Source organism: Varroa jacobsoni, unplaced genomic scaffold, assembly GCF_002532875.2.
Source record: "Varroa jacobsoni isolate VJ856 unplaced genomic scaffold, vjacob_1.0 scaffold_1300, whole genome shotgun sequence".
In the NCBI taxonomy this organism is placed as follows: Eukaryota; Metazoa; Arthropoda; class Arachnida; order Mesostigmata; family Varroidae; genus Varroa; species Varroa jacobsoni.
The window spans coordinates 47908-63627 of NW_019214202.1; the positions used below are offsets into that span (position 1 = coordinate 47908).

At 41.0% G+C, this 15720-nt stretch overlaps 1 protein-coding gene across 1 annotated transcript in view; it reads right to left on the minus strand.

Annotated features, from left to right (window-relative positions):
• Positions 1 to 12824, minus strand: part of LOC111268561 (uncharacterized) — a 39879-nt gene extending 27055 nt beyond the window's left edge. The window contains exon 1 of the mRNA XM_086971736.1: positions 12135 to 12824. Coding sequence (XP_086827862.1) covers positions 12135 to 12186 — 52 coding nt within the window. The 5' untranslated portion in view covers positions 12187 to 12824. The remainder of the gene's footprint in view (positions 1 to 12134) is intronic.
• Positions 12825 to 15720: the final 2896 nt, after the last annotated feature.

Consider the following 15720-nt stretch of genomic DNA (forward strand, 5'->3'; position numbering starts at 1 on the left):
TTTGAAACTCATGCCTCAGCCAGGTGAGGCAAAGTCCGGTCACTTTACCATGAGTATCGCTTTGAAATCAACGAATATAGTATAGATAAACTATCCGGTGGTCCCTGTGCTTATAACAGCTTGGCAAACTGTTATTGTTGGCTTTCCTCTGCGGAAGCTGTGGGGCTCGTGCCCCAAATTTCTAGGAAAGCGAAAAGACGCGTGAAAGGTATGGCAGAAAGCACTTGGTGCCAGCAGATTTTTATTATGATACCCCTTTACGGATTCTGTTATTGAAGATCGCGTTTGTCTTTTAGCATAATAGTAAGAAGTGGCCTCCGCCAGTCGTCCAGTATTCGTGCGTCATGTAGATTGGCGTCGTAAAGGACAGTCCAGCCTAAGGCTAACACTGCTACTTTCTTGATGTGTTCGGGCCTGATCTCTTCTGGACCGGCCTGTTTACTGGGCCTGATCGGTTCCGGACCGGCCTTCTTACTAGGCCTGATCTGCCAAAGCGCTGCTGTTACTTTCTCGACTGTGACGTCGACAGCTATTGCAGCTTTTATTTGGCTTGTCTACTCATCCCATGTCGCGCTGCAGTGGCTCCCTCGGCACGGTGTTTCTAGAGGCGTGCATCTGCCAAAAATGATTAATAAGGATGTCTAATCTTACGGTGCAAGGAGGAGGAAACGCAGAGCGTCAGAGCTATCTATATGGATGTTGCTTCACCTTAGACAAAAGGGCAGCATATCAGAATTCTTTTTCCGTTCAATCCGGTGGATCTTTCCGCACCATTTTAACAAAACAATGAAAAGGGAATTTATCCCTGGGTAAATTACGACCAGTTGGTGGGCATTGATCCATGGGCTGTTACGACGAGCTTTTACCTCATTCGCTGCATAGGTTAGAATATCTCGAACGTCGGCGTTGTACTCGTTGACATTGGGTCGGTGTAGAATGGGGAAAAGCAAAGTCGTCCAAGTCTTTCTATGTTTAGCGACTTTGCCAAGTATGTTTGTATTTGGACTACTGGGTGGATTCGTGCAGATAGACGCCTATAGCCATAAATAGGTGACTTATAAATGAAGACCCAACATGCAAAGGGTCTGAGATATGCAAGTAGATTAAGACAAGCAGATTAAGCGCGAATAGGTCGATAGTGGAGGACGCCACCGTGCCTTTCTAGGTTATGATCCGGTAATCTAGAATCTGGCAAAATGTCAACTAGCAGGCTTGCTCGAAGCTCTTATGCTTTATCGAATCTTCAATTGCAGCCGTTTGCTACGATTGTTGGTTATCTATTGCGCAAAACTTTGAAATATCACGCCAAATTTTTTACCACTATTCTTAATCATTGGAAAAGGTTCACTCGGACATATTAGGACTCTCTGGAGAAACAAGATTGCCTTACGGTATAAATGTTCTCATATCGCCTAGACACTGATTATTATTATACAGTGACGGTACCGCTAAATTTCTGCTTGCCTTCTGACCTGCTCACTGGTGAGTGCATTGCATAGAAATTCGGTATACTGAGTAGCGCGTCGGTCTAGATTTCACATGAGATTATTATGTCGGTGGCTCGAGGGCGGTAAGGAGTCCAAGAACCGGACGCACACTGTTCCACAAAGCGACAGATCGCGTTTTCAAAGATTCCTCATGGTGCTCATTAAGCTAAACCACTGAATTAATTGCAGGAGGTGATCGAGTAGGGTCTCCCTGTCATCCTATGGCGCGGTCTCCGAACTCTTAGTCTACGTTCTTCGTCCTATTTCGCCCAAAGCATTTTAGCATAATAATAGTCTATATCCTGGTTTGACAGGAATCGAGTTTGGAAACATGACAAAAAATATTCTAAAGTACTGGAATAGGTTAAATTTGCTGTTTATTTCCCCAAGAACGATTGTAATTTATATGCTTCTGATCCTCTTATACGTTTAGCGCTCGACACAACCTATTACGCACTGAAAGAACTAGAAATTTCTCAGAACTGTTCTATCATTTTTACAATACGGAATGTAGAGTCACTCTGTCAAGTGTGGCGTCGTCGATTTCCCAGACAGAGACTAGTCGGTCGCCAACGTTAGGGATGACTCCTTTACTAGCTATTTACTTAATGTTTAGAGTTTAACGTCCGGTATCGCCATTGAACATTGGCTTGGAAAATTGCTAACTATGGAAATTTCCTTTGCACGTAGCAGGTTAACAAATGCTATATATTGTTTTCTGATAATATCTTTAGTATCTGTAGAAATAGTTCAGCTATATTCTATGCATTATTTACAAGCACAACTAAAAAATGATTTACTAACAACAATAAATAGTTATTTATTTATTAATTAAACTTCACCTTAGAACAGCCATAAAGGTTTTCAATTGGGCCCAATTCAATTGGTTACTGTAAGAAATATTGCCATTTTTCTTGAAAAACCTAACACTAATAGTTAAATGTCTTAGGAATAAGTGTTCTCTAACGTTTAGTTATTACTTACTAACGCTGATTGACTTTTTAGGGCGTACAGTCCACAAAATTATACTCCTGAGAATTGTAACTTCCGATAGACCCTTCATAATTGAGGCCTGTAACTTGTTTTTGCATACTTAGAACGCGTTGTTTAAGTCATTAAATGTCTGTTCAAAAATGTTTATCTGAAACTTATTCCAGGACGCGGTACTAGAATAAACAACATTTTAATTTTCCTTTGGATAATCAATGATGCTAGCTAGTAGGCATGTGCGGGGTGCTACCTGGATATTGGGGAGCGTTACTTCAAGAACGATCTGTGTGGCTATATCACGCCAGTGCAAAACACGTGAATATGTAGGTATACGAGAAGACTTATTCTTATCTTCCCAGGAAATTGTTCTTTCAATTCTTTCTCATGTCATGAACGGATATGGATAGCCCTGTTTAACTGCTTCCGTCAGCTGCAAAAAAATCAGGGGCCATCCTGCTGCCGTGATGACGTTTGCGCCTCTTTTACAATCCAATAAACTGAAAATTTCGGAAACTGTTTTTCCGATAGGTGCCCGTTATCCAGCAATTCAACGGTCGAAGTCAAGTTCAGATGGAAATGGTAATGGCCTTGGCTGGGATCAGCTCGGAGCAAAAGTACAAAGTGAACGAGGATATATTTTATATAACTCGAAAACATAAACAACGCACACAATCATATTCTAAAATCACTGTACAATGCGTCAGAAATTAAATAACACACGCACGCTCGCCAAAACTGTTCCATTTTAAATATTGCAGTATTTATTTCTGCTGGGTAAATTACTCAATAGATATCCATAGGCGTCTAGATTTATTGCAGTCGAAGTAAGTTTGTCGCATTCAGCTATTCTGAACGCAGAACCCTTTGACCCACTTACCCGGCGAAGTCGAAAAGCTTTCAGACTTTTGCAAAGCACACGGGAAAAATTTAAAGGCTGCTCAACTTAGAGGTCAATAAGGAACATATACAACTGTTTTCTCAAAGCGAAGATTTCTGATCATACACTTCGGTTGAGACTGTTCAGACCTCGTTGTCTTAGACACGTATTATATGTTCTTTTCTTTTTTTGCAAACTGTTAAATATGTTTACTACGGATTCTCTGATAGAATGACACTTAGTGTCAAGCACTTTGCCTATGTCTGCTTTTGTCGGTCAATAAGTGCTCTCTGATCGTAATAAAGTGTGTGTGTGTGTGTGAATCTAACTATATCATTAACGGTTCGCTTTGTTTTCTCTAGATTTCTTTCAATTTGTCTTGAAGGCATTGTGTGCCAAGCCGTTTGAATTGTGCGACCAGGAGCCGCTAAGATGCGGTCATTTCGTGCGGTTGTATACATTTGCCGCAGCGATCGGAGCGAGAGCGTCATTCCGATCGAGGGATCGAAGCAACACGACATGACCACCATATCACCGCGCCAGCATAATCATCGCCGGCGCTGCTGATGTCGGCAACGTAGCGTTGAACGATAATAATAACATACGGCGGGGGAGAGCGGCTGGCGAGGGCGTATTGCTGTCACCGCAAATTCAGCCAGAGCCAGATTCACTGCGTTATAACTCTCGAACCGAGATCGCAGAGATGGTCGGGATATTGAACAGGGCAAAGCCAGGTGGCAGCCCGCTCGTCATAACGACCAGCTAGCGTAACATTGCAATGTCACCACCGTCGTCGAAGAGCTATGCCTACAATAACTGGCATAATCTGCCCATCCCATCGTAACTGAGGCGTTGGCGGGCATTGATCATAGGAACGGCAATCGCCGTTCGCAGTGGTTGGCCGTCCGTCTTGTTGATGGCGAACGGGTTGTAATATGATCAGATAGTCAATTTGATCGGGGCTCGACAAATGGCTGTCGGTCGGTTAGGGTATGACTATGCCCGCGCGGTTTACTCGAAAGGCTGCAGCTGCCGTTCTTCGGCTTGGTGATCGTCGCCCTCAACACGCTCGAATAGATACGTGGAGCTTCTAATTCTCTTGGTTCAATACGATGCTCGTCATGTCCTCTTCGTTCGTATTGTCCCGTCTCCCTATAGCGTTCGCATACCGCACAAATACGTTATTCCTGTTGCGCTACCGTCGCGTCGTGCTTCACCGGTGCTTTGCGGTGTACACGACGCCTGGGTCGCCAACGGTGCAGCCGCTCTCGCGGCGGAGGCCCACTTGGCAACACCAGCCGCATATGATAACTAGCTAGGTGAAGGCTGTTAGATTACTATTAGTTCAGCCAAACTTATTCCATCCACGACGAGCATGTTTGCGGCTGGTTTTTTGCGAAGAGCAGCCGTCCCCGTCGTCGCGGTAGGAGCGGCGGCGTTGGCGGCGTGAGCTGACTAGTTCGTCTACGTCGTTCTTCGTTTCTGTACGGTTCTCGCTGTCGAAAAGCAACGATATAGTGGTCAGGAGGCAGATGGTGGAATTAGATGTGGTGAAACACCTAACTAAAATAATAGGTGCTAGCCCCAACCGTCTGAGCGGTGCACGGAGTGCGTGTAACACCGCACGTACATAGGCTAATTGACCGAGCGATGGCATGCCGCGCGGTCTTGCTGGAAAATTACATGCGAAAATGATCAAGCTAATACATGCACTAACGGGCCTGGGAGGTGACGCTTCATTCTGACATGTGTCGTATTCTTTGATGTGATCATGAGATTCGAACGTTATTTCACTTTGTATTTGTATCCTTTCAATAAAATTAGGGAAAACGCTCATAGACTTGATCAACGACTACTACCGTTAACCCCGTCTATCCTATCTACGTATTCAATGTTGGTAATAAACAGCGTACACGACAATTATATGCTAGGTTTATGATTACCTTGTTTTTTAAAAAAAGTCTACTGCTCCGTGTGAACGTTCTGCGTCGCCAGTTAATAGTACCACCCCGATTGTTGTTTGGTGATTATATTTGAGCGTGCCTTTTACCGAACAGCATGTTGGATTCACTCTAGCCAAGGTTAGGTCGTTTTTCCAAATGTGAAGCTATGATAAGAATACAGTTTCGGTAATCCTTTGACTTCTACTGTGCAATGATGTCCATTTAAGGTCCAACAATAATGGATAGTTATTAATCTAGTTCAAAATACACAGTCAAGCAATAGGTTAACAAAGTGGCGACGCGACGAGAACTAAGTAACTGGCGATTCAGAGGAAACGGGAAAAATCAATGTACAGCAACCTTGTGAGTGAGCTCTCCGAAAGCGATGACCACTGACGCGCGAACCCTATTCGTTATTTTGGGTAACGTGAAGGGTATATGGTCAATCCGAAAACGATTGATCAGTATTACGAAATTTTAAAAAAATCTCAGTAGAGGTTAAACGTTAGCCTTAACTTTAACTGACCTCCGCACATGGCCAAACAAGAACTCTAAATGAAAAGCATGTGTGAAATTAATGGACGGTTTAAATCCTGCTAAGATTGAAACAGCGCTGGATGGATAAAACATACGAAGATTTTGCATGGCGGCAGCGTGTCGTTAATATAAAAAAGAGCCATGAACAAATAAATAGAATCTGATAAAAGATCTATCGATGTCTATTAATAGGTTCCTAGAAGTAGCAATACAAACGTCTGTATTGAAGAAAAACCGGTCAGAACGGAACTCCATGCAGAACCCGAAGTATCCACCATATTGCTGTCAGACTTCATACGATTCATCTGATGGGACCATGTTTCCAGCGAAGTAGATATAGAATCGGTCACGGAAAGCGGTAAGCAGCAAGTGGAGTCCCACTGACTTGTTTAAGTCTACAGAGAAGAATAATAGGTGAGCACATGATAACATTGTCTCATGAGCAATCCAGAAATCTTAACATTACCTTGAAGAAGGTGGTTGAGGGAACTTGATATCATTGGACACAGTCGCTATAAACTGCACGAAACTGCATAATATCCCTTTGTATCTCAGATTCAGGAAAAACTCAAATGTACCACCACAATATGTATCTGAAGATTTCTGTCGTCAGCGTACACTTTCGAAGTGCTTCACGACCGTACGTTATTAAAGTGGGGTAAGTATCGTATGGAGGACGCGAGCTGGCAGATAGAGTTATCGAGGAATGCAGCAAGCAGTTCTCAAACAAATGATGTTTAGCAACTGGATTCGCCCGATTGTATAACAAGATAAAAATAACAATAGCATTATACTATGTGCAGACATTGGTAGTTACCTGCTGCTTAGAATTCAACAAAGGTATTCGATTAGCCTAGAGGAGCCAAATTTTACATTAAATCAGACTGATGAAAAGCCTAAATCTATCATCTCGTGAAGGATGTATCCAACCGGCAAGAAGCCATGGATACAGTTTTTACAGGTATTTCAGGAATAATCACCTATTAAGATAATACCTTTGTAACAAGGAGTTCAAAGCAGGAACATCTTTGTAGATTAGAGCAAGCTTCACAGAGACTAAATGACCACGACCTTCAAATCCATAAGAAAAATACATGTTCATGCAAACGAGTGTACGATCTTGTGGATTGGAATTATCCGGAAGAAAACTTCAAGGTCTCTAGATAAAAGTTCTGCCGCCATAGTGAAAGTTACAACACAAAAATGGTATAGTTCTATTTATTCAACATTCGCGCGAAACCTGACGCCTCCTCCCAAACTACTGCATGAAGCCTTTTGAGAGAAAGGTTTTCAATTGATTAACTAAGGTCCAGGGGCATCTTAGAAAATCAAAACTGTGTCACAAGCACGGGAAGAAATTGCACGGCACGGAAAGAGACAACTGTCTTTTGCAGCTGCAAAAATCATTCGTAGTTGTCTTTTAATACAAAACACATAGCAACACGACTTTAAAATTACCGATATGAGCAGAAAAAAATGTATATCTTGAGACCGTTTTTTTGAGAAATTCAATATTGGCGCTTTTAGCGTCCATAAAAAGCGGTCTGTAGGAAGGTACCGTGTTTGACGGCCAGCACTTGATGAGAATTTGAAGGAGCTCACGATGGACGTCCGACGCGTCCGAACGATGCGTCCGTCAGAAACACAGCAAACTCCCCAAAGAGAAGTGCCTATTTATTTTGCAACAACACTCCTAGATGATGAATTAGAATGTACATTGACTTTACTCTATCATAGAGAGCAATCGATATCATAATGGCTGTTGGCTTAGCTAACGAATAGGTGGAAGTGCTCGTGAAGAAAGATTGATAGGCCGACTTCAAGAAATCTGCTCCAAATTTTAATTTTGCAAAATTCTTTCGGATAATGAAAAGACTAGTTCAACGCTCACCAAACACTTCTTACCGTCCTGTGACAAATAAAGCTACCGAAAGGACCGTTCGGATTTTCAAAGAACATTTCAAGATGGTGATACAGTAACAAAGATGTGGGGAAACTCCTAATGCGCATGTATAGTTAATCAAACAGGCTCACGGGCATATATCGCTCACCAGCCGAAGTATTGAGCGAAACGAATTAGTAACAGGTTGACCATCGATCAGGAAAATTCTAAGCGAGAAAAAAAGCATATGCGCGTATAATGTAACCGCCCCGATCGGGGGTAAAGTAGCTTAAAGATCATACAGAAATTCCCCATGACGATGGAGTACCGGAACCATCCAAAAATGGACGAGTCATATCATATAAGCCATAAAACATTACTTTGATTAGTTCATAAAATTAAAAGAGGAGTAGATTTTATGAACGTCGGAATAATTAAGATTACAAAATTCAATGCTGAGATGAAAAGTACAGAGTTCCCGACAGAATAATATTTTACAAAACACTGAATAATTAGGACGATTGACAAAAACAGATTTAAATCGTCGATACCCAGCAGGACAACTAGTACGGAACTAAATAAGGCTCGAAATATATATTCATATTAAATTACGATGATACAATAGTGCCTGTTCCAAGCCGAAACATATACATTCAAGCAAAGGTCAACACCATCTAACGATTTGCGTTGTATTAAGAAAAGTAATGAAAGTTTTCATGTTTATCTTACTATTTCATTATTACTATTTTTGATTGTTTAACGGTCATTAAAATGAAAGCTTCAGATAAAACATCGCTTATTTATAATGCCTTATTGGCCTATTTAATACTCAAATATTGACGTATATGAAGGCGGTACAAAGCAAAGCCAACTTGGCCTAAAGTTATTATCATTTTTTACCGCTCTTATCTACAAAAACTCTGCGTGTGCCGCTCCAAAGCTCAATTTGAAATCGAAAAAAAAAAGGATAAATTTAATCTCAAATCCGTATCTTATCCAAGTGCTTAAGATTACGCATTAGGCTAATTATCTTATGAAGTTTACACGCAGGTTTCGGCTCATATCCCACACTCAGGGTTAGAATCAGCGGGCGGATTGGCTTCCAAAAGGTAATCGTAATCGATCGGAACGACCGTGAACAGCCCTTGTGTTTACATTGATTCCAATTTTTAATTGACAATTCCAACATACGCTGAACACGAATTTTTATAGCGTTTTAATTATTTTTTCTTAACAGACAGACCGCCTTCTTTATTAATTAACGCCATATTTATTGCAGTAATCATATAGTAGTAACGGTCGTAATGACCAATCGCATTTTATAATAAATTTTAATAAACGATTTGTTGCTTTTAGGCAGGTCTATCAATCAAGCAATGATTATAGTTGTCATCGATGTGACCGCCTGAAATTTGCCCCGTACGCCGCTGGACGTTGTGCTTTTACAAAGGTTCATTTTAATGGACGTTTTCCTATCCTAACAAAGAAAGCGTATTAGTCTCAATATGACCTATGCAAGTAAGCCTGCATAAGGGCACAGGTGACTCCTTTCAAATTGAAGTTGCCCATCTTCAGAGGTTACGCTTTGTGGGTGGGATGGTCGAACCGGAACCTAGTATCAAACGAGATTTGGATTCTGAAGACCTCGTCGTATTTTTCTGGTTGATTTACGCCAATAAGAACCCTATGCACAAACTCAGTCGTGAACTGCGTTTACCGCACTTATTTCTTGACTGACATTCCACTTATTGCAGTCTATTACAGTCTAACGTGTACTATTAGGAACTTCGGTAACGTATACGTGCATCGACCCGAACACTCTAATTTAACGTCAGAAATTATACCAGTCACACCTTAAACATTTCAGGTGGAATAGATACATTTTTACACCGAACAGCTACATACATTGTTACAGCTCACAAAGCAGGGGCTTTTAGCGATGAACGTACGCGTTTTTCGACCGAAGTGACACGAGTGCGGCTTCGATGACTGTTGATTAAATAATAAAGAAGTGAATTTCGTGATATGATGACCAACAAAAAAAATGAAGTTTGGCCTACTGCTTTTTCTTTAAAAAATACATTGTGCGATTTTACAATCTAGTGCATAACAAACTAACCTTTTATACATTAGCAAAATGTTTATAACGTAAAGGTTTCTAGTGCACTTAAGCTACGTTATTCGTTGATGATTGTTTCAGACGGCCAACTGCTGCCATATAAAAAAATAAAAAAAAAACAGTGACTACGCCAGGATTGGAACCTGTATCACCGTATATTTGCAACTGAAACCGCAACTGCAAACTTTTTTGCTGTAACATTGCACCCATATATTAATCATTTGTCGTTTCCATCTCGTTACCTTTATTTCGATGCGATATGGACGACCATATTGTTTTACTCGTTTCATAGTTCATCGTGTCTATATACAGCGATTAGCTTCTCGTCAAAGGAGTCTGTATATCGTAATAATGCAAGGAATCATTTTTTGCATAGTTCAGTATCCCCTTTACCCCTCCATATCACCAATGGTTGTCATACATTTGTAACTATACCTTTTCGCGTGATATATTAACAAATAATTAAAATTTAAGCTTTTAATGAGTGTTTTAGGGAACTAGGTCGAATCGTTGAAACGCGCTGGTTCCGAAGACCCACTATGTGACCTGATTGTTCAAACCCAGATAGAGTTGTTTTCGTGATATTCATGAGATTATTGGGCCAAACATAGCATTTTTACAGCATTTTTTTCCAGGTTCTACAATCCGCAGTTGAAAATGTGGCTGGCCGATGTGTTTAAATTTACCCCGTTTAACAGTTCCTATGGTAATAGAGTGATGATATAATCAACTTACTCATCGATTTGTTCGATAGCCTATTTGTTCAACGGTAATCGAACGTAGGAAACTATTGTACTCCTACCTTCTTCGTTTCCTTTTCTACCATTTCTCTGATTTGCTATGATCGTGAGACGCTAACGTAACTCGAACAGATTCTAATGGTTACTAACAAAGTATAAGGCAGGCTTATTAAATATTTGTAAGAAAAAAAGCAAAGCTGACATTATATAGCGGTTGTCGTTATTTTCCAGGAGCTTTACGGATAACAAGGCCTAGTATAACATAAGCTGTTAGATACACACTTAATCTATTTAGTTAGCTAGGGGCCCCCCTGTAGTCATAATCATCCCTTGTATTCGCGTGCGTGCGTACGTACGTAAGACGAATCGTTGAATCTTAATCACAAAATCTTCAGGCGTTGTGGCTCTTTGGCGAAACTGTACTACCTCGGTCATTTCCCGCTGGGCTTTGTTTGGGAATATATTATTAATTCGATTTTGGAGTACGAAGTATCCACGAAGTACGTGGATTTCCATGATTCAGAGGTTTTTATTCTAGTTCAATGTAAGCGAGACAACCGTACAGCTTTGTCTTGAAAACTGTCCAAATCAAATGGGTTAATCGCTACTAAAAATTCGCAGCACTTTTCGAGCACTCCGATCATCAACCTCGGCACAAAGTTAACATGCCCCAGAAAACTAGAACCGACCCACGGTTTACTGAGATTTGACGCACCGGTTACGATGTCGCTGTTCTCAGCGTACTCTGACATAAGGCACGTTTATCTCATCTGCATCTCTGCACAAATAAAAAATCTCTAAACAAGCACAGCCTGGGTGTCCCCTGGAACACAGACAGATCAGGTACAATCCAGTAGGACAGTAGATGCGGATAACAGTTATCAACAAGGTAAACTGCTTCTGAATTCATGCGATCATTAGTACGTTGCAGCAAATCCTAACACTGAGATGAGGTTACCTCGTAGAGCAAGCTACACTCCCCGTCCTGCTAACGCCAGATTCTAAGTATACCGGCCAAGACCACTTTGGTAAAATGTTCTCCATATAGGAATGATTAGAGCGCTCGATATATGTCTAATTAATGAATACATTTGAGTACGTCAAACTGAACGCATTGACGCCAGCACCCACGAACAGCTCTAAATGAGGCATTCGTCATTGACTTTCTACTTAAGCTGACACGGTTAAAGACCAACACCCCATTCCGCTTCCCCTGTCACCGGTTTTCCGCGCGAATATTGCTCGGATCAAGGCGATTGCGGAAGACCTCACAGCAACGAGTAGAACGATAGACTGATCAAACGGCGCTACAAACGAAAGTCGCTATTTACAAATTTTAGGAATCGTTTAGCTTAGACTGGGGATCGAACCCAGAATTTTAGAAATAATGAGCAGCGGTTGTTTAGTTGAACCTGTCACCGCGGTAGTCAAAACATCCAAGAGTAGACCACAGACGAATGATACTGGATGCTCAAATGAAAAATAATAAGGTAACAAACTTTTACTGTAATCTAGCTATTCAGAGAACAAACTACGAGTATGTTATCTGTACTACTCACCTTGGTTGCTGTGGATGTCAAGGTTAAGCTCGGCTTCGCACCTAGAAGCCATTTCTATTACCAGACTTGACAATGAGGCACGTGGGGCAATAAACTATGGGTAGACTTTTTTTTCTACGTGTTACATCCGTGAATCACTTTTCAGTTAAAAATCCAGCTGCTGTGCTTTGACGACGTATACGTTTCTCTTTACAGGTGCGCCGAACTAACTACTTCAGCCATCTTTACTACACTCAAACTAGAAAACACAACTTCTTGAAAACAACCAATGAAAAGGTTCGTTTTACCAACATGTCCGAGCGTAGTACTAGCGTCCACTAGTGGGGCCTAGTTAGGAGTGATGTTTTCTTTGCTTGTAATTAAGCTATAATGAAATCAGTTGGGATCGCCGGAGATGCATGATGCAGAAAGCAAAAATGCGAAATATTTGTCATTTACGGTATCTTGACAAAGATTCTGCTCATCTAGTAACTGCGTGATGTTGTACCCTGATCAGAGAGGGCTTCTTCTTTCTGTGGTAATATGCGAGTCGATAAATCCGACCAAGATTCAATCCAATCGTTTTCAAATTCACTGGAGTTGAGTCGGTCGTCGTGCAGTATCGTCTGATGCACGATAATTTAGCAGTATCTGCGTGTGTTTCTATGCACGGATGCCTCTCTGAACGGAAGGTCGCTGCAATGGCCTGTCCGCACTCTGTCTGGAGCTATTCACTCTCCAAACGTGAGCTGCTCATGGAGGAGGAGCAGATATTCTGCCAGCGTCAAATAGGCTAACAATCGGCACGTCGGCCGCTGCGTCGGCTGATGCTGAAGAGGGGAATGGAAATTGGGCCGCACTCTGTGGGGATAAGCTACGCAGGAGAGGGGCGTGGAACAAACCGATGTTAGTGGAGACAGACTTGCGTGAGTGTGCCATTAGTGGTGTTTGTAAAGCTTCTCCAGAGCGGACATGACACTCCAAGCACATGTCCCAACTCACTTGATGATTAAGACATGTCGCATTTAAAGCTGCACTTCGCCGGCGCCCGCAAACGATATTTTACAACTAGTAGCATCCATGTCCTAGCAGACTACGGACGAACCTTTGTCAGCTGAATCACCGTGTATGAGCTGTTTTCGTATTGTTGGAAACGGTATGTTTTGCGGTAGTGAAGAACACATCTCGCTGGATCTCGATCATTTGAAATTCCCGCTTTACTATATTGGTTCTTAGGTCTGCAATGTCTTTGTACTTAAAGCTAGGACTCGCAGCCAACAAAATATAATTCCTGGGGCGGCTTTCGAGAGTCAAACAACCCATACCTTGAGATCAACAGTTCATGCTCTAGTGCTAGTATGGAGCTCTGCACACCTTGTTGCAGGTGTAGAGCTCGTTTGATTGGCCTATACTAGGTTGTACGTCGCAAAAACTCTAGTGAAGAGACAAGCTGGATCCTTTAAATCATTTATGTAGCAAAGCTAGAGTAATTAAAATAGGTATAGTGCCATTGATCTCATCTACTACAGGTTTGTGCAGAAACGCTCCAAATTTCCAGGAACAGCTCCGTTTCTTCCTGTCAGTAAAGATTTTCAAAGGGATTAGTTCGTATTTCTCGTTTAGAAATAAACTCCGTAACTTTAGACTTTTCGATGTGTTAGATGTAAAAAACAAAAAAAAAGCATAGCTTCCGTAGAGGCCGTTTGTTGTGTGAATGGATGGTGCCGGTCCAACGCAGGCACAGTACTGCATCGAACGTCGAATGTCGCAACGTCCTCTTACGTTCGATAAACGTTTGTTTGAGTTAAGCCATTAAGCATATAGCAAATATATATACTGGGTATAATGTAACTAATTCAAGCGGTCATCAACAGATCGTTCATTGAGAAACAAGCCATATTGCTATCGGTTTTAGTGATTCACCGCTACATCTCAACTGGATGAATGACTATAAATCTAATTCCGCTCTAAAATATTGTTGTAGTAAATCATCATTGACGAAGGTCATGCACCCATCTCCTAAACATAACAAGCCAACGACACACTTTGCTAATTGGGTTCAGGGTTATTTTTTAACCTGTCATACTCTGTGTGCATTTTCCGAACGAAGCTGAGTTCAGTTCTCTCCTGTTCCGATTTCCGAGAACAATGGAACATTTGATCTTCATCGACAGTTCTGCAAGCGGTACCCCCGAGATAAATGAGGCTCGTACATACGATTGAATGGCATTGGTAGAAACGTGTATACTGTGACAGCAAGGTATAATGTAAGAATAACACAAGCTTACTAACTCACCATCTTTCCAATATCGATTTCCCGTTGTTGGTTCATATTGGTTCACTATCACGTCACCGTCTCTTGAAGATATTGTTACCTCTATATTATGGCAGTCGGACAGAAACGAACCTCTTGGTGTGCATATATCTATATTGACTTCATGTCCTGATATGTAAGTATATAAAACAAAGTAGTTAGTCTGTGGTGTGTAGCTACCAACTGTAATAGTAGGAAAAGCCATAAATGAATTTCTTGGTATAGCCGCCATTAAGCTCTATCGATAATTGACGCTTCGATTGAAGCACATTAAGCCAAGTATAGAAATAGATACCTTTGATTTTGTTTTGCAGCCGGCAAAGGATTATATAATTCTAGAGGAGGCAAGGGAGAGACTCTCTTGTTCTTTCTTCACTTCAATCAATGCTCGATCAAGTGCGAAAAATCGCCCGTGACGATTCGGTTTAATTCCCTACTATCTATTACCAATCGTAAGGGTCCAGTAGTAACGCAGATCAGCACAAATTCGAATAATTAGAAGTTGTCAAATTTTACCTAAATTACTAATTGAAACGTAAAACGTTTTATTCACGCAGTGCCATTTGTTATTTATGATGTGCACAAAAGTATCTTGTTCTGTTATAACAGGTTAATCCTATCTTGGCCAACGAACTCAGTGTGTAAGCCTTTTTTTTTTCAAATATGTAAGCCTTACCCTTACACTCGTTATAAATTTAATTGCTTTTAGTAAATATGAAAGCAATTTAGAACAACGGGGACTATAAGATGAATGCGCCAAATAGAAATAACGGTTAAAACCTAGTAAGTGCAAAAAAATAATAAATTAAAACGGAAAGCTAGATAAGTTTTTCGATAGATCTGAAACGCTACCCGTGCCAACAACTGGCTTACTTAAGATAATGAGCTATTTTATGCAGTCGATAGGGAATGCACTGATATTGCGTTGTTATGAGACGAGCAGATAATACAGAGCACATAAATAAGTTAATTATGTAATAAAAAGCTCTGCAAGTGAGTTGAAGACCGGGCTCGGGATATTCAATAGATATATTTATATCTTATCTATGCAGACTGCCGTTACGGTCCATGGCATAACAATATAAACATTTTGTTTTAGAATTGGGCATTGTTTTATGGATATTTTCATTCAAATTATGTTCGTGCAGATTGTGCATTACATAAATATGATGTATAAAGCTATATAAGATAGGCTTATTGAAAGCTGCATGTACCACTAAAATTCTTCCTCTTAAAAGTGCCGCACCCGCTTCAAATTTTGCTATAACAATTGATTTAGATTTTTATAAAAAC